This window comes from Aegilops tauschii, chromosome 3 (genome assembly GCF_002575655.3).
Source record: "Aegilops tauschii subsp. strangulata cultivar AL8/78 chromosome 3, Aet v6.0, whole genome shotgun sequence".
Classification (NCBI taxonomy): domain Eukaryota; kingdom Viridiplantae; phylum Streptophyta; class Magnoliopsida; order Poales; family Poaceae; genus Aegilops; species Aegilops tauschii.
In genome coordinates, this window is record NC_053037.3 from 152,812,079 (window position 1) to 152,834,788 (window position 22,710).

Genomic DNA, 22,710 nt, shown 5'->3' on the forward strand with positions numbered 1-22,710 from the left:
GCACCTCGCCATGCCATAGCCGTCTCCCCACCGGCCTTCTGAAAAGCATTTGGCTGGTGTTCTCCTTGTTGCCGGTGGGAGAGAATCTACGGTCGTCGGCGTCGCCCGTCCTCCCAAACCTCTTCGCCCTCCAGCACCACCGACCCCAAAGCCTTGTTTTGCTGCCTGCGAGGGGAGCAGGGCGTGCACTATCCGGCGGCTTCCCCAGCATGACGGCAAGGCGTTCGACGGATTGCTCAAAAGGTACAATGGATAGTGGTGATGACTTTTTCTTTCATAGCTTCATTTGCTCATCGGATGATTCATCCTCATATGGTGAAGAGCTTGTGGCTACATTGGTCGTACATGAACACATTAGTAGGAAGCGGCCTCGGTACAGGGGATCAATCCCCGGCCATGCTCCGGCCTTAGACCGCAATAGGGAGAAAGGCCACACCCTTCTCTATGCCGATTACTTTAAGGATGGTGCACTCTTCAGGCCACATCAATTTCGTCGCCGATTCCAAGTGAGAAGGCATGTGTTCAATCGTATTCGCGAGGGAGTGGTCGTGCATGAACCATACTTTGAGTGCAAAGAGGATGCCCTAGGCAAGCTTGGTTTCTCTTCATACTAGAAATGCACTGCAGCTATCCGCATACTTGCATATGGAATTCCTGGTGATCTTGTGGATGAGTATGTTCGCATGAGTGAGTCCACATGTCTCCTCTCATTGTATAGTTTTTGCATGGCCGTGGTGGAAGTGTTTGGCCCGGAGTACCCCAGAGAGCCAACTGTCACTGATACAGAGAGGTTGTTGACGATCAATGCCGAGAGGGGCTTTTCCGGGCATGATTGGTAGTATAGATTGTATGCACTGGAAGTGGAAGAACTGTCAATTTGCTTGGCAGGGGCATCACAAGGGGCATGTGAAAGGTGCCACTGTTATACTTGAAGCTGTAGCTTCACAAGATCTCTGGATATGGCATTCTTTCTTCAGCATGACTAGTTCTCAGAATGATATTAGTGTTCTTCAGCGGTCTCCGGTGTTTGCAAGGCTTGCCGAAGGGCACTCCCCGGAGGTCAACTTTGAGGTCAATGGCCACCATTACAACAAGGGATATTACCTAGCTGATGGCATCTATCCTCAGTGGTCCACTCTTGTGAAGACCATACACAATCCGCAAGGAGAGAAGAGACAGAGGTTTGCCCAAATGCAAGAGAGTGCTAGGAAGGATGTGAAGCGTGCTTTCGGTGTGCTCGGGTCTTGGTGGGGTATCATTCGTAACACTGCATTGACATGGAACACGAAGAAGCTTTGGAAGGTGATGACTTCTTGTGTGATCATGCACAAAATGACCGTGGAGGATGAGCGCGACGATACCATCTACGGCCAAGGGAATGTTGAGCCTGAGCATGCACCTCCTGCAACCTTTGAACAATTTGTCAAGTTTTATCGGGAATTGCGTGATTGGCATACTCATGTCCAGCTCCAGGATGACTTGGTTGAGCACGTGTGGACTCACATTGGCAACCAGTACATCTATCAGTTTACTTTCTTGTCATGCGAACAAATTTCGATTGGGTTGTAAGACTATTTGATATTGTTTTCTTGTCATGCAGACAAATTTTGATTGGGTTGTAAGACTATTTCAGATTTCTATGTTTGATTTGAACCATTTCATATGCATCATTTTCATTTTAGTGTGGTGGTGAACGGACGAGATGCGGCCGCGTGTTGGACGCACGGTCGTTGCATCCACAATCCCGGACGGACACGGCCTCAATGCCATCTTAAACGGACGGAAAGCAGATGAAACGCCATCTTAAACGGACAGAAAGCAGATGAAACGTACGTCCGTTTGAGATCGAACATTGAAATTGGCCTCAAGGCTACTTCCACCCCGTGGTTTTCTCCACGAGGGTGTTGATGAACTAAACTGATGAGTGGATGGGGGATTGATGCGTTTGTACTACGACTTTGAATCGCTCCTCTCTTTCTTTTCTCTCTCCGTGGCAACAATTCTTGGGCTTTTGTCGTGGCTTTTGCAGCGGCACAGCTAGGCAAATTTGACAAATTTGACCTATAGACGAAATCAAATCACAGAATGAACTGTCCGTGAAACTATTTCACGCGGCTGACCCGTGGCGCCTAGCTCTCAGGCGCTGCACTAGTGCAACGCCTGGGAGCTAGGCGCCACACTGTGTAGCGCCTAGCTCCCAGGCGCTGCACACTGACTTAGTAATTTTCTGATCGCACGGGTGCGACGCTGGCCGTGTAGCGCCTATCTGTGAGGCGTTGCACAGTGTAGTGTGACGCCTTCGTGTGGCGTCACACAAAAAGGTCAACCGCGTGCAATAGTTTCACGGATAGTTCATTCTGTGATTTGTCAAATTTGTCAAATTTGCCGCGCTGCTGCGACGACGAGACGAGTCGTTGGATGGAGCTCTGTTGCCTTATACACGATGGCCTTTGGCAGTTGCCGTTTTGGAGTCTGCGGGGCAGACGAGCAGCTTGGGAGGCGTGGTGCCGTGCAGGAGTTGGGGCAAACGCAGCTTTGACGGACACAGCCACGCTGTCTCTCACAACTCACAAAAGAACTAGGCGCCCGCGGACCAAATTCGGCCGGTCACGCGCGGCCCGGCAGGTGTCTAGTCCGTCGGATCTGAGAAAAACGGTTCGCCCCAAAGGTCCTTCTTCCTCGCGTAACACAGGTTGCCTTCCGCATCTCGCACAGCTCGTCTGGTGCGCGCGCCGTCCTCTCCCCTCCCCCCCCTGCAGCAACGCGCCGCCCCTGCTGTTCCATGCTAGATCTCATCGCCAGGATTCACGGCAACCCCCCGTTGGTTGTAGCAAAATCAGAAGACCATGGTAGCAAATTTTAGCCTGATTCTAGCAAAAAACAAAACAAGGTGGTAGCCAAAAAACCTTGATGATTCCAACAAAAAAGATGGCTGATTAAAGCAAAATTTCTCGCTGGACGCACCAAAAATTGCAATCCCAGCAATAAAAATACAAATGCTTCTGTACTTGCTTTTATGGAAATCGCTGATTCCAGCAAAATTGCTTAATGGTTCCAGCAAAAAAATGGCTTGTTGAAGCAGAATTTCTGGTCGGTCGCACCAAAAGTTATGATCCCAGAACAAAAAAAATGCTTCTGTACTCGCATACATGGAAATCACAGGTTCCAGCAAAAAAAATTAATGGTTCCAGCAAAATCAATGGCTGTTTGAAGCAAAAAAAAACCTGCCGGAGGCCGCGGCGGTTGGTTCCAACATTTTGCTATCATGGTAGTAGCACCTCCTGCCGCCGGTTCCAGCAAAAAAGCTCGCCGGTTCCAGCATCATCGGCGTCGTCGCAGCTCTTTCAACGCCCCCGGTTGCAGCAAGCCACCATGCGGTCCCAGCTTCCGCCGAGGCCGGTTGCAGCATGTCTCGCTGCGGTTCACATCTTCTCTGGTGACCGGTCGCCACTTGTAGCTCAGCCTCGTCGGAGCAAGTAGCGCGACGCCGAAGGACAACAGATGCATGGGTGGTGCACGGCCAGGCCGTTGCCCCGGGCGCGCGGCTGCCCGTCGTGGCCGATTGCAGCACACAGGCCCAGCCGCCTTCGACGCCCACGACCTCGACTGCCGGCATGGGTAGAGGAGATGGCATGGCGGAGGGCTCTCACCGGCTGGCCAGATTGAAAGAAGGAAGGGAGCGGAAGGGGAGGGGATTGAACAGAGGAAGGAGATGTGCTTCGTTTGGATAAGAAGAAAGCGGTGGTGGAGATAAGGCTTCTGGGCCCGCATTGGACACGTGTGAGGGACGCGACCGGCCGAGCGTCGTCCGTTCCCAAACGATTACCAAAGAACATGCAGTATACCTACAACATCTACAACCGGCCTCCCAAATCCCTACGCCCGCGCGAATGGCATAATGACCGGTCACAAAATTCCAACTCGACTTACCGGCCCTATAAGTATGGGCTAATCATATCCAGCCGAAATCTAGGCTGATATAGGGAGGCCGAGACGCATCCGCTATGTCAGATCCAATCCACGCTGGCCCACCTCGACTCCACACATATTCGTACCCATCCGTATTCCGGATCAAATTTTAGCCATCCCACTTTAGTCCGCCGCAAGCTCCCTTTTAGCAATCTTCGACCTTCTCTGGCATCGCGGGCAGTGGATCGACTCTGGCCACTCCTGATCCATCGACTAGGGCATCGTCTCATGTGGGGAGGAGGAGGCTATGGTCGTCTGCATGACCCTCCGTCGCTGGGAAGAGTGCACCCGACCGAGGTTGGATTTGATCCGAGGAGAATCCGTTGCATCGGCGCAACTGGAGCTCGGATCCGCCAGGGCTGAAGGCTCGAGCTCCGTTTGTCGCCCTATCTCTGGTGCGGAGGCATTTGAGTGTTACAGGGACAGGTGTACCCCGCCGTGTGAAGGAGAGGGCGTGGGAGGCCAAGGCCCACCTCGCTGCCGAAAATGCAGAGGCGAACACGAACGATGCCGCATCGTGCGCTGCCTTGGACGAGGAAGTGGTTCGTGCCCGCATCGTCCAGAAGCGACAAAGGAGGAACACGCATGCCCTCGTCCGAGAGAAAAACTGAGCGGTCCGTGTCATGGTCGGACTGCCCCCTAAAGAGGAGAAGGAGGACAGTGACAACTCGAACAACTTCTACGAGGAGCAGATCCGGCTTGAACCATTTTGCATCTTCGAGCGCAACGCCGCTGAAAGATCGTGGATGTCGCCTAGAGGGGGGGTGAATAGGGGCTTTAAAATAATTACGATTGAGGCTTGAATAAATGCGGAATAAACCTAGCGGTTAATTTTTCAAGCACAAAACCTACAACAACTAGGCTCACCTATGTGCACCAACAACTTATGCTAAGCAAGAAAAACTACTTAGGTGATAGCAAGATATATGACCAGAAACAATATGACTATCACAAAGTAAAGTGCATAAGTAAAGGGCTCGGGTAAGAGATAACCGAGGCACGCGGAGACGACGATGTATCCCGAAGTTCACACCCTTGCGGATGCTAATCTCCGTTTGGAGCGGTGTGGAGGCACAATGCTCCCTAAGAAGCCACTAGGGCCACCGTAATCTCCTCACGCCCTCGCACAATGCAAGATGCCGTGATTCCACTAAGGGACCCTTGAGGGTGGTCACCGAACCCGTACAAATGGCAACCCTTGGGGGCGGTCACCGAACCCGTACACTTTGGCAACCCTTGGGGGCGGTCACCGGAACCCGTCAAATTGCTCGGGGCGATCTCCACAACCTAATTGGAGACCCCGACGCTTGCCCGGAGCTTTACACCACAATGATTGAGCTCCGAACACCACGAACCGTCTAGGGCGCCCAAGCACCCAAGAGGAACAAGCTCAAGGGTACCAAGCACCCAAGAGTAATAAGCTTCTCAACTTGTAAATTCCACGTATCATCGTGGAGAACTCAAACCGATGCACCAAATGCAATGGCAAGGGCACACGGAGTGCCCAAGTCCTTCTCTCTCAAATCCCACCGAAGCAACTAATGCTAGGGAGGAAAATGAGAGGAAGAACAAGAAGGAGAACACCAAGAACTCCAAGATCTAGATCCAAGGGGTTCCCCTCACATAGAGGAGAAAGTGATTGGTGGAAATGTGGATCTAGATCTCCTCTCTCTTTTCCCTCAAAAACTAGCAAGAATCCATGGAGGGATTGAGAGTTAGCAAGCTCGAAGAAGGTCAACAATGGGGGAAGAACACGAGCTCAAAGGATAAGGTTCATTGGGGAAGAAGACCCCCTTTTATAGGAGGGGGAAAATCCAACCGTTACCCCCATAGCAGCCCTGCAGAGAGCGATACTACCGCTTGGCCAGCGGTACTACCGCTCCCCCTCGCGGTACTGCCGCTGGGCCCAAAGCGGTACTACCGCGGCGGTCAGGGCGGTACTACCGCACACGAGCGGTACTACCGCCTCCACTGCCGCGGCTAGTACCGTAAAACCCGACACGGAAAAAGACCCCTCGAATCGAGGCGATACTAGCACAAAGCCGCAGCGGTACTACGGCTGGGGGCTACCAGCGGTACTGCCGCTTGTAGCACCCAAGCGGTACTACCGCTCCGGCCCGCGGTACTACCGCTGGGACCAAACAGAACTGCCAAAACTTCTTCATATGAGCTCCGAATTGAGCAAACTCAAGCTTGTTGGATACAAGACGACGAGTAGCATCAAAAGAGTAAGAATCGGCATAACCTCCAACATTGAAAACATCATAGATGATGCGAGTGAACTCCGTTTTCGATGAACTCAAGCTTGTCATCAAAATGACCATAAGCTCCAAAACTCACAAAGAGAAGAACCAAACAAGAACCAATAAAGATGATGCAAGGATGCAATGGTTTGAGCTCTCTATGAACGATACGATCAAGCTACTCATCAAGAGCCCCCCTTGATAGTACGACAATCAATCCTATAACCCGGTCTCCCAACTACCATCATGAGACCGGTAAAATAGAAAACCTATCAAGAGCAAATCTTTGCCTTGCACATGGTCCACTTGAGCTAGATGATGACGATCTTGACTCCCTCAAGATGGACCACCTTTCTTGATTGCGTTGGCTCGATGAAGACTAGTTGATTGCTCCCCCATACTCCACTATGGGTGAGCCACCCTTCCGCACATCTTCACAAGTCCATTGTCACCACAATGGATGGCAAGCTTCAAGCATTTGATCTCTTCGTGATGCTTTACTTGAACTTGCCCGCTTCACTTGAACTTGCACACCGCAACCTAACCCCACAAAGAACTCTCACGAAGACCATGGGTTAGTACACAAAGCGTAATTGGCAATGCTTACCATACCATGGGATCGCTTGATCCCTCGGTACATCTTGTGCGCTTTGTGTGTTGATCAACTTGATTCACTCTTGACTTAGTCTTGATCAACCTTGACTCTTTCCAACTCTCTTCATTTGGATGATGTCTTGAAGGTAAACATGAATGATCACACAATCTTCTTCTTCAAGACATGCTTGCAATAAGCTCAACTCTCACATGACCAATCTTTGGATAATTCCTTAATAACACCTTGGTCACCACATAAACTCCTTGAAACCAACACATGGACTTCAAGAAATGCCTATGGACAAATCCTTCAAATATAACTTAAGGCAACCATTAGTCCATAGAGATTGTCATCAATTACCAAAACGAAACATGGGGGCACCGCATGTTCTTTCAGCCGCGACAAAGATGCCAAGGACGCTGACACAGGGAAGGGCAAGTGCAGTCGTCAACAATCTTTGTCGATAGCTAGTAGAACATGCCAACTATTTGTAGTCCTATGGCATGTATTGATGTAGTGGCCGGACGCTTTGTGTTGGATCATAGCAATAGTTTACGATGCATGTGGTTGTATGGATTTGAGGTTTGCTAAATGAGGTACCATATTGTGAAAATGATAATTTGTGGGATTACCTGTCACTATTTCGCGCGACCGACCGCGTTCGCGGACGTTTGAAGGGACGGATTAACTATATGCAGTTATCTTCATCGCCGTCCTCCCAAGTCACTATCCGTATGTGGACACGTTGGCGAACATAGATACGGGACTTTCATTCATCGTTGTGTCCAAAACATCGGTCCAGTTCGGCCCCATCTGAATACATTTGAACTGCAAATAATGATTGGTAGCAATTTTGATGAGCAAATAAAAGTGCATATGTATACTTCACAACCAGAAACCAGCGATTGTTCATTAGTTTTTACATGCACCCGATAACAAAAGTTTTAGTTCGGCAGTCAGTGCAAATTATGCCCTCTCAGACCGGCTGGCCATCCCACCTCCATCATCACTTTGTCGCCGGCTCGTCAGCAACTTACACCTCTGTTATCTCTGTCGCTAAGCGTTTCAACATCTTTGCACGGACGGCTTGCACGATTTCGGTCTCATCGGGATCCAACACGTCCATCTTCATGGTCAGCATCTTGGTTTTCTCTGAAGCGGCCATGAGCCAACCCTCCTCTCTTTAATCTTGCTCTTCTTTCTTCAATCTTGCATAAATAACCAAGCCACTGCTACAACTGTACTAAGTTTTCAGGTCAAGAAAGCGGAGGGCTATCTAGGTGTACCAATTGTTAGTGAACCAAAATCTTCCCGTTATTTTGTTTAAACAACTAAGTTCCTTATGGTTGAGTTTTCTTTCTTTCTTGAGGATGATCAATGTTTAAGCTTGGGGAGGTTGATGAGTGATATTTTTGCGCTCATTGCACCATTGTTTAAACCGGATAATTCCGGAATTTCCAAGAAAATCACTCTGATATTGGCAATAATGACTAATGAATGTGAGAGATCGTGAAACCCTTTTATTTAATGTGATTCTGCGGGAAAAGGGACTAAACATTGAAGGATATCATCATATACAAGGAAATACAAAGTTAGGTAGAAGAGGAAAGTCAACAGGAGGCGCAATAGGTTTCATGGAGCACAAGAGGGCGCATGGTACGAGCGCACCCGCTCGCACCACACACCGCCGGCTCCAAATTGTCCACGTGACCAATTTCTATAAAGGGGTCAATGCTAGAATATCAACATGGAGAGCATCATTTGTGAAATGTAGAACCAAAACCCGTCTTCCAACCCTAGCCGCCGCCATTTCCCATTTCGTCTTCATAGCCTCTGCCACTGTCATCACCGCAGCCATCCATCTTAAATTGTAATCAGTGTATCGCATCTAGCAACTATTGTAAGGATAATTCATCCTGGAGCCCGGGCTCAGATGTACCCGATGAACAGTAACGCGATAAAAAATACAAAAAGTGTTCAAAAAAATTCAAATTTTTTCGTGGTACAAGATGTTTGAGTGCATGATGTGCGTGCAAATTTTCATCCCATTTGAACATCTGTGGAGCTCGTGGCAAAAAAGTGAAAACCGGCCAAAACCGTTCATGAACAGTAACCTTACTCACATAGATGGATTTTGTCTTTTTTGTCGCGCGCTCCTCGAATGTCAAAACTGCACCAAATTCTGGACGAACATCACGCATACAAGCATCTTTCTTGCAAAAAAAAATTCAGAGTTTTTTGAATTTTTTTTCTATTTTTTTGATTTTTTCATTTGGCCCGGGCTCATCTGAGCCCGGGAGCCAAATCGCCGCACTCCTATTGTAAGACATATTATCAATCAATAATTTATCTTGATGTCATCTTCAATGAGTTCATCTTGCGGTCCGATAGCTGCGTGTGAATAATTCGGTAAGGCAATGTATTGATGCAAGGCCTTGCAACCCTATGTATTTGTGCATGTGATTATTGGAATGACTTTGCGTATTTGTGCATGTGATTACTGGAATGACTTTGCGTATTTGATGTTATTTGTATTTATCTGATTCCAACGGGGTTGTGTCTTGTCATCTTCTCGTTCTAAGGCCCTGTAGGTACCCAAGATCACGTAGATCGATCAGGGAGAAGGTAAAGAGCAAGGATAACATGGAATGCTATCCCGAACAGCAGCGAGAGAGGGGGTTAGTATGGTAGCAGAAAAAAAATTCCTTGGGGACAAATGAGGTTTAGGCATTAAACGCCCAATATTTTGCCTGAATATTTCACTACAGGAAATAGATACATCCGTGACATTATGGCCCGAACGAAAAAAATGTCTATCATGAAAGTGATGATAACTGTGACAACACGTATCATCATGGATATGGTGGGCACCTATTCTATGACAAAAATGGGTTTTTCGTCCTGGGCAGGCCGGAGGCGCACCTGCATGAAGTTCTTTGGGTCGTCAATGACCTAAAAATGGTACTCCCTCCGTTCCCAAATATTTGTCTTTCTAGACATTTCAAATGGACTACAACATACGGATGTATGTAGACATATTTTAGAGTGTAGATTCACTCATTTTGCTTTGTATGTAGTCACTCATTGAAATCTCTAGAAATACAAATATTTGGGAACGGAGGAAGTAGAAGTGAGGGCAATAATTTTTCGAGGATTTCCTGGTATACGGTGGGTGCTCGGGAGGGGTGGTTTGCGTGTTTCTCGCTAACACTTTATGAAACTGCAAAACATAAATACAGAAGGCCTCAAGTTCAAATAGCGACCAAACAATCATTTCATGGAGGTTTGGAAAAAAATAATGTGCCAAAAAGACTATTGTTGGAAGCATTTTGAAGCATCGATTTTGTTATTTTTGCCAGACCTACACCAATGTTATTTCATCACAAAACTTTGCGGGCAGTTAAAACACTCATCAATATTTATCACAAAAAGAAATAAGAATTTATTTTGAATTTGTTTACTATTTTTTCAGATTTTACTGTTCTATCAGGGAGCATGTGAGCTCAAAATCAAAAGAGCACTTTCGGGTTTGTTCACTCATTTTGGACTGTATGTAGTCCATATTGAAATATCCAAAACATCTTATATCCCTGAACCGAGGGAGTACCAGTGAATGAATAAAAGGAGATTGTGTTGTCAAAAAAGTAAGTAGAGGCATATAACAATAACAAACTTATAGATCCTTCCACATTGTCAGGGCAGCTCGTGAAATGAGCCATACAGTACCATGAGCCATAGTATCAGTACATATTGGTCCAGGTCGAAAAGGAAACTACCATGGACACAAGTAGCAAAACATATCGAGTTGTTCACAGGCAAACGGAGCCCATTACATGATAACCAGTCATGACACGCAACAAACTTCACTTGGCTCGGAGCTTCTTACAATGCAAGAGGAATGCCCACCCTGCTAAACTATGTTGCATCCGGATGGAGCAGAAGCCGTTGAGGTTGACGCTGCTTCAGTCACGGCATCTCCAGTACTCAACCCTGATAAACCTTCAACCAAAGCTTCAGTCACGCCATCTCCAGCACTCAGCCCTGATGAACCTTCGCAAAAAAAAAGCTAAGAGATGTTAGGCAAAATACTGGATACATGCAATGTATTTGAACAAAACACGCTAGTTTCCAGTTATGGAAATACTAGTAGAAACTGTAATCCGATACAACAGAAACTTGGTACAGTATATAAGAGTGACACTGTCTCAAGAACTAATAATAATAATAATTCAAATATACCAATCAGTGGAGACGAACAGGTTGCCTGATAATTCAAACTTTTTTAGGAAAACATTTAAACAACTTGACATAATGCCAGGAAAATGAGTTTCAAAATGTCAGTGTTTTGCCCAAAAGAAGAATAAAATCAGCAACTGCTTCCTATCAATTAATCTCCTCCTCACTAGAATTTAATTATCTTTATATAATGTACGTACATGCTTTCCTATCACTCTAATCTAGTCTGAACCCCTAGTTTCATAGCTTGTACTACTTAGTTTACACATAAGCATTAACAAGGTAACATCTATAAATTGGCGATAGCAGTAGCAGATAACAATTGCCAATAATGAAATAAGATGCATGCACTCAGTTTCAGCTTTGGATCAAAAACCAACAACGAAGAGTAGGATGGTTTATACAAAGATTCATCAATCACCAAACTGATTATATCCAGTCAATAAACTAGCTCTCATGAGACACAAAATGTTAGTGCATGCCCCTGTATGCCTAACTACTGCCCATATGCTAACACTCAAAACCGATATAATGGCACTTGGCTTCCCAAATAGGTGAAGTACTGATACATGTACTGTTAGTCTGTTACTGAAGTAAAGAGTATTCATGAGAATATGCCTTTCTCAGGAAACTCAAATTGGGTAATTCAAGGTGCTGTGTTTCTAAACAAATGTTCATGAGAATATGTCTTTCTCAAGAAATTCAAATTGGGCAACCAAAACAACACAAAAGCCGGTTAAAGTGTTGTGATACTCCCTCCATTCCCTTATACAAGGCCACAAACTCAAATTACAGGTACCAAGGTAAAATCAAAAGAAAAGGTTTGAAAGGCAATGAAAAGTGTCCCTCATGGATTTCCTGGTGACAATTTGTTACTTCGGAATCAAAGGTATATAAGGACCAACTGGCACTGAAGACAATTTCCGGGGTGAGCTGACTCCACTACCTAAGTCTGTCTTAAGGTAGATTGGTAAACAAAAGGAACTGATGGTAGTTTATTCTGAAGGCAAATTCACTACAACTATAGTAGTAGTAGTGCTTAAAAAAATTGGATAAAGATGCAAAACAAACAAGGTGGCAGCAAACGATAAGATAACAGTTATAAAATCATGCATCTTATGTAATACCATAGTTTTAAATAGCGGGAAAATGGCAAATAGCGCTAAAAGCATTAGCACCCTAAATTGGAGCTATAGCATGCTAAATGGCACAAAACGGCTTAGCATGATGCCCCTCCAAATGCTATAGCATCGAGATAGCGCCCTATTTAAAAGTTAAAACTATGATGTATATACACATTGCTCATGACCTGACACTTGATAACGAAGCGGCAAATGAATTATGCAGCACTGAAATAACATACAAAGATAATACAGGAACCATGACATCAAGCTAGCTAATGCCTCTAATGGTACCACACAGTCACAGGCACATCACACATTAGAACAAGTAGCTAAATTAGCCATTCAATCCACATGCACATGGCCCTGTAAACTAGATATATGATTCACACTTCTATTCCTAGCTCAGACTAAAGTGCCAGCAAATACGTCAATTAAGCCTCGTGGGAAATTTCAGCAAAATAAATGAAGTTTCTCACTGGAAATAAATGAGGAATAAATAGATGGCTTGGAGGAAACATCCACATACTACTCCCTCCGGTCCTTTTTACTTCGCATATAAGATTTGTCTGAAATCAAACCTCGTAAAGTTTGACCAATTTTATAGGAAAAAATATGAACATTCACAATGTGAAATCATTATCGTTAGATGCGTCGTGACTTAAATTTTCATATTGTATAACTTTAGCGTTGTAGATGTTGATATTTTTTCATATAAATATAGTCAAACTTTACGAAGTTTGACTTCAGACAATTCTTATATGCAGAGTAAAAAGGACCTGAGGGAGTACTAGCTCAACGGTATATGGTAATTAAGCTCTGAGCAGTAGACCAATCCACACTCTACAGCAGTCGAACCTAATGTAAGCTTGTTTGTTATGCATAATTACATACGCACACGCCACATGATCATGTTCTGTAACAGAGGGCATAACATCCAGTAGAAGAGCAACACAATAATTGACAGAAAGTGCTAGCGCGGGGAAGAGTTCCATGCAAGCTAGTAGGGAGATAAATCACCTGCGGAGAACATGGGAGGAAGCTCAAATGGGAAAACGAGCCCGGAAGAGTAGCAGCCCGGAAGAGTAGCTGCCTTTCTTCTGCGACTTGGCCGGGTCCAAGGGCTCGCACTCCACGACCTCCCTAGCGCGCATGTTGACGCCGAAGAGGCGCTGTTGCAGGAAGAAGTATACCACGTCTGGATTGTTGGGGTGGACGAGAGCGAGTACGGGAGCCTTCTTCGGCAGCCCCGCCGCCTTGTACGAGTCACCGGCCCAGATCTCAGAAAAGCTCGCCTCGTACTCAAACGTCCATTCTGCGGTGCTCGGGTCAGCCAGCGTGCGCATGGAAACCTTGGGAGCGCCGTGGCTTGCACAGCTCATCTCGACGCACCGGAAGACGCCGTTGCTGACCTGCACGACGCGGCGGGAGCCGAGCTCTCTCTCGGCGCAGTAGCCGCAACCATGGCCGTGCTGAACGTCCCCAGCCGGGAGCTGGACATACTCCATGGCCGGCTCATCGGCGAAGGGATCGCACGCGAGAAGGCCCGCCACGCAATCCACCCACCAGAGCTTGCCGCCGTGGGAGACGATGTCGGAGAAGGTCCACATCCAACGCGGCAGGGGGTTGGCGACCTTCTTCCTGGCCCACTTGCCGCTCTCGGACGAGAAGCAGAGGAGGGTGGCTTCGCGGCCGCCGACGATGGTCTGGAACTCGACCACCATGAATTGGCCGCCGCCCCCTGGCGCGGCGATGACGCCGAGGTCGTTGTTGAAGATGAGATCGTGGGGGTCGGGGACGGGCGAGGCGGTGGCGGTGGCGGAGGAGAGGTCGCAGACGACGTAGCGCGGCCTGGGGACACGGCCGATGCGGATGGTGCGCTCGACGCCTCTGGCGTCACGGCTGGTGCGCAGCTCCCCGTCGTCCCGCTCGGAGAGGGGCGGCGGGGTGAGGAGGAGGAGGAGGCCGGAGGGGTCGGCGGCGAGGACGCAGGGGGACTTGTGCCTGCAGGCGGGGTCCGGCTCGACGGTGCAGGCGGCCGGGCGCAGCTTGACGGTGGTGACCCGCGGCGGCGCGGCGAGGGCGAGGGAGAGCGCGGCGGCCTGCGGGAGGCCGTCGTCGCCGGCGGCGGGCGCGGTCGCCTTCCGGCTCAGGATGACCCACGACGGGGACGCCATCGGCTCGGAGGGAGAGCGGAGGAGCTGGGCGCTTTGGTTGGGTGGGAATGGGGACCGGGGGGTAGGGTTTAGGGGTTTGGTTGTTGAAGTACTAGTAGTAATACGAGTTTGAACTCTGTCGGGTTGCGGAGACCGCGGGGTGGCGAGTTGAGACGGTAGGAGGGGGGAAGGGAGGAAGAGAGCGAAGCAGGCGAGGAGGAGGTGTACGCTAGCTATCTTTTGCGTGCGGAATCTTTTGGCAGTTGGGGTTGCAGAGCTACGGCGGAGGAACTGCGGAGGTGCAGGGCGGTGACAGGCAGGCAGCCTTTGAACGGCCCGGGCATACCGCCGTGCTGGGCTGCTCTGCTGGCCAGCGCAAACAGCACGGAGATCGATCGGCGAGCGAATGTTTGTAACGTGCGCACGTTTGTACCTATATACTGTGCTGGTCATTTCTCGATAGCAACATTGTGCGCTTCATCAAAGCTCAAAAGCCTAAGAGCAACTCCCACGTGCCGACTTGAAGGGACGATGTTTTTGTCCGCTTTTTATTCGTTTGGGTCGGTCACCCGCTCGGCGTCCTCCTCTTTAAAATTTGGGTCAGCAGTGCGTCCAACGCTCGATACCCATTTCATGTTCCTACGCAAATTTCGAAAAACCCCTGCGGCCATAGATTATGCCAGCGGCCATGTCGTCGCCCGAAGTTCATGCCAGCACCATGTCAGCGTCGGCATACAATGCCAGCTTCAGAAAAACATCACACAGTTCAGCTGGCGCACTTGCCAGCAGTCGGCACACATGCCAGCACATAAAAAGGGGCGGGAGTTCGACCACGCCATCGCGACCGTGGTCATGCCAACACACTTGCCAGCGGACAAAAAAGGATGGCGCTCGCCGTATAGGTCACTCGTCGTCGAACTTGAGCATGTCGGCCTGCATCTTCTCGAACCACGGCCTCTTCCTTGGCGACACGGTGTTGAGATCCACCTTCATGATCTCCACCCCCGTTGAGGGAGTCCTGAACTAAGGGGTCCTCGGGTGTCCGACCTGTTGGACGTGGGCCGGACTGATGGGCTATGAAGATACGAGACCGAAGACTCTTCCCGTGTCCGGACGGGACTCTCCTTGGCGTGGAGGGAAAGCTTGGCGACCGGCTATGAAGATTCCTTTCCCTGTAACCGACTTTGTACAACCCTAGTCCCCTCCGGTGTCTATATAAACCGGAGGGCTTAGTCCGTAGAGGGCAATCATAATCATACAGGCTAGACTTCTAGGGTTTTAGCCATTACGATCTCGTGGTAGATCAACTCTTGTAATATTCATATTCATCAAGATCAATCAAGCAGGAAGTAGGGTATTACCTCCATAGAGAGGGCCCGAACCTGGGTAAACAAAGTGTCCCCTGTCTCCTGTTACCATCGACCTTAGACTCACAGTTCGGGACCCCCTACCTGAGATCCGCCGGTTTTGACATCGACACTGGTGCTTTCATTGAGAGTTCCGCTGTGACGTCAAAGACGGGATCGATGACTCGCCTTGTTATCAAGGACAATATCACCTCCGGAGGAGCACTGGCCCCAGGCCAAACCCTTCGGCTGGGAGGCTTTACCATGACCGCCCGTTCGGCCGTCAAGCCGACGATGACTTCTCGGGTCATCGAAAACTTCCTTCGTGTTGACTCCAAATACTCCAAGCAGATGGATCCGGTAGAGTTGTCGTCTTTAAACGAGCTTCTAGATCGCATCGCCGCCCTGGGGTCGCTACAGACTACGATCGGATTGGGCTTAAACCCGACCAGAGAGAAATTAAATCTCCACCGATCACCCATCAGATAGCAGTAGTAGAGGAGCAAGACGACAACTCTTCCTCTATACTGAGGATGGACTATGTCCGGATCTCCGAGTTTGAAAATCGGACACCCGCCTGCGGAAAGACACGCCCTGCCCTCCGAACCTAGAATCGGACGACGGGCCTAAAAAATCAATTGATATCCCGAAGCCCGAACTATTAAGTTCGGAAGTTTTTCAAACTCCGGATCCCAAATTGGGTCAGGGTTCGGATTTAAATCCACCCACCCGCCCAGATATAAGCGATCTCATGTGCATAGGACAGCAGTCTTAGGAAGCGGTCCATCACTTCTGGGCCAGATTCCTCCTTGTCAAAAACAAGATTGAAGATTGCCGCGACGAAGACGCGATCTCAGTATTCCGCAACAATTGCACGGACGAAGGAATCCTCAACGCCATCAACCGCCGTCGCGTATTACACTTCGCTGACTTGGCAACCATAGTACAGAAGTACTGCGCAATGGAAAGCACCTGAAAAACTCAGGCAGCTCACTGGTAACCACAGGTTTCCACTCAGCCCCTCGCCCGGGCAAAAAGGATGCACCCTCCTGGGGCGCCCGACCTAATAGTAAAGAAATCTAAGCCCATTACGGGGTGCGGAACCGTTCTGGAGGGATGGCTTGATAGGCCATGTAAAATACACACAACACCAGATACCACACCAACCCACAGCCTTAGAGCATGTTGGATACTCCGGCAAGTGGCCAAGAGCGGCGAGGATCTCCTCACCAAAAACACCTCAGAACAACAACCCCCGGAAGGCGACGACCTCAGAATATTAACGGTTGATGACCCACAAGTATAGGGGATCTATCGTAGTCCTTTCGATAAGTAAGAGTGTCGAACCCAACGAGGAGCAGAAGGAAATGATAAGCGGTTTTCAGCAAGGTACTCTCTGCAAGCACTGAAATTATCGGTAACAGATAGTTTTGTGATAAGGTAATTTGTAACGGGTAACAAGTAATGAAAGTAAACAAGGTGCAGCAAGATGGCCCAATCCTTTTTGTAGCAAAGGACAAGCCTGGACAAACTCTTATATAGAGAAAAGCGCTCCCGAGGACACATGGGAATTATCGTCAAGCTAGTTTTCATCACGCTCATATGATTCGCGTTCGTTACTTTGATAATTTGGTATGTGGGTGGACCGGTGCTTGGGTGTTGCCCTTTCTTGGACAAGCATCCCACTTATGATTAACCCCTATTGAAAGCATCCGCAACTACAAAATAAGTATTAAGGTAAACCTAACCATAGCATGAAACATATGGATCCAAATCAGCCCCTTACGAAGCAACGCATAAACTAGGGTTTAAGCTTCTGTCACTCTAGCAACCCATCATCTACTTATTACTTCCCAATGCCTTCCTCTAGGCCCAAATAATGGTGAATTGTCATGTAGTCGACGTTCACATAACACCACTAGAGGAGAGACAACATACATCTCATCAAAATATCGAACGAATACCAAATTCACATGACTACTTATAGCAAGACTTCTGCCATGTCCTCGGGATCAACATAACTACACACAAATCATATTCATGTTCATAATCAGAGGGGTATTAATATGCATAAAGGATCTGAACATATGATCTTCCACCAAATAAACCAACTAGCATCAACTACAAGGAGTAATCAACACTACTAGCAACCCACAGGTACCAATCTGAGGCTTTGGGACAAAGATTGGATACAAGAGATGAACTAGGGTTTGAGAGGAGATGGTGCTGGCGAAGATGTTGATGGAGATTGACCCCCTCCCGATGAGAGGATCGTTGGTGATGACGATGGCGATGATTTCCCCCTCCCGGAGGGAAGTTTCCCCGGCAGAACAGCTCTGCCGGAGCCCTAGATTGGTTCCGCCAAGGTTCTGCCTCGTGGCGGCGGAGTTTCTTCCCGAAAGCTTGCTTATGATTTTTTCCAGGGTAAAAGACTTCATGTAGCAGAAGATGGGCACCGGAGGCCTGCCAGGGGGCCCACGAGGCAGGGGGCGCCCAGTTGGGTAGGGCGCGCCCCCAGCCTCGTGGCCAGGGTGTGGGCCCCCTCTGGTACTTTCTTCGCTCAGTATTTTTTATTAATTCCAAAAATGACTTCCGTGAAGTTTCAGGACTTTTGGAGCTGTGCAGAATAGGTCTCTAATATTTGCTCCTTTTCCAACCCAGAATTCCAGCTGTCGACATTCTCCCTCTTCATGCAAACCTTGTAAAATAAGAGAGAATAGGCATAAGTATTGTGACATAACGTGTAATAACAGCCCATAATGCGATAAATATCGATATAAAAGCATGATGCAAAATGGACGTATCAACTCCCCCAAGCTTAGACCTCGCTTGTCCTCAAGCGGAAGCCGATAATGATAAATATGTCCACATGTTTAGAGATAGAGGTGTCGATAAAATAAAATACGGACATGAGGGCATCATGATCATTCTTATAACAGCAACATATATGGATATTGTCATATGATTTCTTATGCTCAAGTAATAATCTATTCACAATGTCAAGTATGAATTAGAAACTTCATTGAAAACCAACAAACTATAATCTCAGCCATTGAAGCAATTGCAAAAAGAGCTTTTCAGGAAGGCACATACTCAACTATCATTTAGTCTTTCACAATTGCTAACACTCATGCAATACTTATGGTTATGGAGTTTTAATCGGACACAGAGAAAGATAGGGGCTTATAGTGTTGCCTCCCAACCTTTTACCTCAAGGGTAATGTCAACCATAATAATTCATGCTAACTTACATCCAATTGGATATATATATATCAGGATCTTTCCAACACAAGGTGCTTGCCAAAGGATAAAATGTAAAAAGGAAAGGTGAAGATCACCATGACTCTTGTAAAAGGTATAAGGCAAAAGTAAAAGATAGGCCCTTCGCAGAGGGAAGCAGAGGTTGTCATGTGCTTTTAGGGTTGGATGCACGAAATCTTAATGCAAAAGAACGTCACTTTACATTGCCACTTGTGATATGGACTTTTATTATGCAGTCCGTCGCTTTTTTCTTCCACATCACAAGATCGTATAAAGCTTATATTCTCCACACTAATAAATCATACATATTTAGAAAGCAATTTTTATTGCACGCAACATGACAACTTACTTGAAGGATCTTACTCAATCCATAGGTACATATGGTGGACTCTCATGGCAAAACTGGGTTTAAGGATATTCGGAAGCACAAGTAGTATCTCTACTTGGTGCAAAGAATTTGGCTAGCATGAGGGAGAAAGGCAAGCTCAACATGTTGGATGATCCATGACAATATACTTTATTTCAGATATAAGAAAACATAACCCATTACGTTGTCTTCCTTGTCCAACATCAACTCTTTAGCATGTCATATTTTAATGAGTGCTCACAATCATAAAAGATGTCCAAGATAGTATATTTATATGTGAAAACTTTTCTTTCTTTATTACTTCCTATTAATTGCAACGATGACCAAAACTATGTTTGTGAACTCTCAACAACTTTTATTCATCATACTCTTATATGTGAAGTCATTACTCTCCATAAGATCAATATGATCTCTTTACTTCTTTTTATTCTTTCTTTTTCTTTTATTCCCTCACGATCATAGCAAAATAATCAAGCCCTTGACTCAACACTAATCTTTATTATATATAGCTCACGGACTCGATTACATAGAAGGATCATAAGGCAAAGCTCAAAACTAGATCATGCTACAACTTTATTCTACTAGATCAAGATAATACCAAAAGGATCAAACTAAGAAAAACGCTAAAGATAGGAGTGTGATGGTGATACGATACCGGGGCACCTCCCCCAAGCTTAGCAGTTGCCAAGGGGAGTGCCCATACCCATGTGTTTATATTTCTTTCTTCGGAGATGGTGATGTGATATTCTTGGCGATGATGCCCCTCAAGATACGATTCTCCTCCTCGAGCTTATTGACTTGCTGCTTGAGATCCATTATTTCCTTATGGAGCTTACCCATGACGGTTGAAGCTCCTTTCACCCATGGATGTTGCATAGCTGCGGAAGAACAAGTAACACTCTTTTTCATATTTTCATAAGAGAGAAATTTAACATTGGAAGGGATGACCGATGTTGGAATGGCTGAGCTCTGTAGTTCCCCCATCATGAATCCGGCTCGGAAACGGGAAGTAACTTCTTGATCCTCTTCCATGGCATCTATCCTTTTCAAGTCGGCCTCCATCTCTTCCTCCGTTGATGGCCCAAAGTGGTCAGCATCACTGTTTGCTCTTGGTCCCGGTGTCGGATTAGACACCCGGCTTTCCCCGACCGACTCTTGAGAAGACATCTTGCTCTAATCTGCGGCAGAAACAGCTCGAAACACAAACATAGCATATTTGCGTGGTACGGTGGTCAAAACCTTCGGGAGATTATATAATGAATTTTTATCGACCAAAAGAAGTATCGTGCAAGAAAACGGAGTCCGGAGAGCACACGAGGTGCCCACGAGGCAGGGGGCGCGCCCTCCACCCTCGTGGAAGCCTCATGTCCTTCCCGTACTACTTCTTATTTTCCTATTTTCTTAAATATTTCAAAACAGAGAAAAATTGCCATTAGAACTGTTTTGGAGTCGGTTTACTTACCGTACCACATACCTATTCCTTTTCGGAGTCTGAAACGTTCTGGAAAGTGTCCCTTATGTATTCCTTCGGGGTTACGGTTTCAATAACATTGGTTTCAACATTTATAGGATTACCTGAGATATAATGTTTGATTCTTTGACCGTTCACCACCTTCGGATTTGTGCCTTCAAAGTTGTTGATTTTTATGGCACCGGCGATAGAACTCCTCGATAACGTAAGGACCTTCCCATTTAGAGAGAAGTTTTCCTGCAAAAAATCTTAAATGAGAGTTGAATAGTAACACATAATCACCTACATTAAACTCACGCTTTTGTATCCTTTTGTCATGCCATCTTTTGACTTTTTCTTTAAACAGTTTGGCATTCTCATAGGCTTGGGTTCTCCATTCATCAAGTGAGCTAATGTCAAATAGCCTCTTCTCACCGGCAAGTTTGAAATCATAATTGAGCTCCTTAATGGCCCAATATGCCTTATGTTCTAGTTCGAGAGGTAAGTGACATGCTTTTCCATAAACCATTTTATACGGAGACATACCCATAGGATTTTTATATGCAGTTCTATAGGCCCATAATACATCATCAAGTTTCTTGGACCAATTCTTTCTAGATCTATTAACAGTCTTTTGCAAAATTAATTTGAGCTCTCTATTACTCAATTTTACTTGACCACTAGACTGTGGGTGATATGGAGATACAATTCTACGATTAACATCATACTTAGCAAGCATTTTACAAAAGGCACCATGAATAAAATGTGAACCACCATCAGTCATTAAATATCTAGGGACTCCAAACCTCGGGAAAATAACTTCTTTAAGCAATATTAATAGAGGTGTTATGATCAACACTACTAGTTGGAATAGCTTCTACCCACTTAGTAACGTAATCAACAGCAACTAATATGTGTATACCCATTAGAGGAAGGAAACGGATCCATGTAATCAAAGCCCCAAACATCAAATGGTTCAATAACGAGTGAATAATTCATAGGCATTTCTTGAGGTCTACTAATATTACCAATTCTTGGACATTCATCAGAAGATAAGACAAACTTACGGGCATCTTTGAAGAGAGTAGGCCAATAAAAACCGGATTGCAATACCTTATGCGCAGTTCTATCTCCAGCGTGGTGTCCTCCATAAGCTTCGGAGTGACACTTGTGTAGGATCTGTTCCTGTTCATGCTCAGGTATACAACGTCTAATAACACCATCCACTCCTTCTTTATAAAGATGTGGGTCATCCCAGAAGTAATGTCTTAAATCATAGAAAAACTTTTTATTTTGCTGGTATGTGAAACTAGGTGGTATAAATTTAGCAACAATGTAATTAGCATAATCAGCATACCATGGAGCAGTGCGAGAAGCATTTATGACAGCCAATTGTTCATCAGGAAAGCTATCATCAATAGGTAGTGGGTCATCAAGAACATTCTCTAACCTAGACAAGTTGTCTGCAACGGGGTTCTCAGCTCCCTTTCTATCAATAATATGCTAATCAAATTCTTGTAGCAAGAGAACCCATCTAATGAGTCTAGGTTTAGCATCTTTCTTTTCCATAAGATATTTAATAGCAGCATGATCAGTGTGAACAGTTACTTTAGAATCAACAATATAAGGTCGGAACTTATCACAAGCAAATAAAACTGCTAAAAATTCTTTTTCAGTAGTAGCATAATTTCTCTGAGCATTGTCTAGAGTTTTACTAGCATATTGGATAACATTTAATTTCTTATCAACTCTTTGTCCTAGAACAGCACCTACAGCATAATCACTAGCATCACACATAATTTCAAAGGGTAAATTCCAATCAGGTGGCTGAACAATAGGTGCCGAAATCAATGCTTTCTTAAGTATTTCAAATGCTTCTACACAATCATCATCAAAGACAAAAGGAATATCTTTTTGTAAGAGATTAGTCAGAGGCCTGGAGATTTTCGAGAAGTCCTTAATGAAC

The 22,710-nt window shown here is 46.4% G+C and overlaps 2 protein-coding genes across 2 annotated transcripts; one reads left to right on the forward strand and one right to left on the reverse strand.

Annotated features, from left to right (window-relative positions):
- Positions 1 to 828: 828 nt before the first annotated feature.
- Positions 829 to 1,569, forward strand: LOC109769020 (uncharacterized). Its single transcript, XM_020327759.1, has one exon. The coding sequence runs from the start codon at positions 829 to 831 to the stop codon at positions 1,567 to 1,569; it is 741 nt and encodes a 246-aa protein (XP_020183348.1).
- An 8,897-nt stretch (positions 1,570 to 10,466) lies between these two features.
- LOC120976577 (uncharacterized) lies at positions 10,467 to 14,499 on the reverse strand. The gene is made up of 2 exons (XM_040403707.3): positions 13,185 to 14,499; positions 10,467 to 10,857 (listed from the first exon to the last, which is right to left on the reverse strand). The coding sequence occupies exon 1, from the start codon at positions 14,339 to 14,341 to the stop codon at positions 13,208 to 13,210; it is 1,134 nt and encodes a 377-aa protein (XP_040259641.1). The 5' UTR covers positions 14,342 to 14,499; the 3' UTR covers positions 10,467 to 10,857; positions 13,185 to 13,207.
- Between the last annotated feature and the right edge of the window lie 8,211 nt (positions 14,500 to 22,710).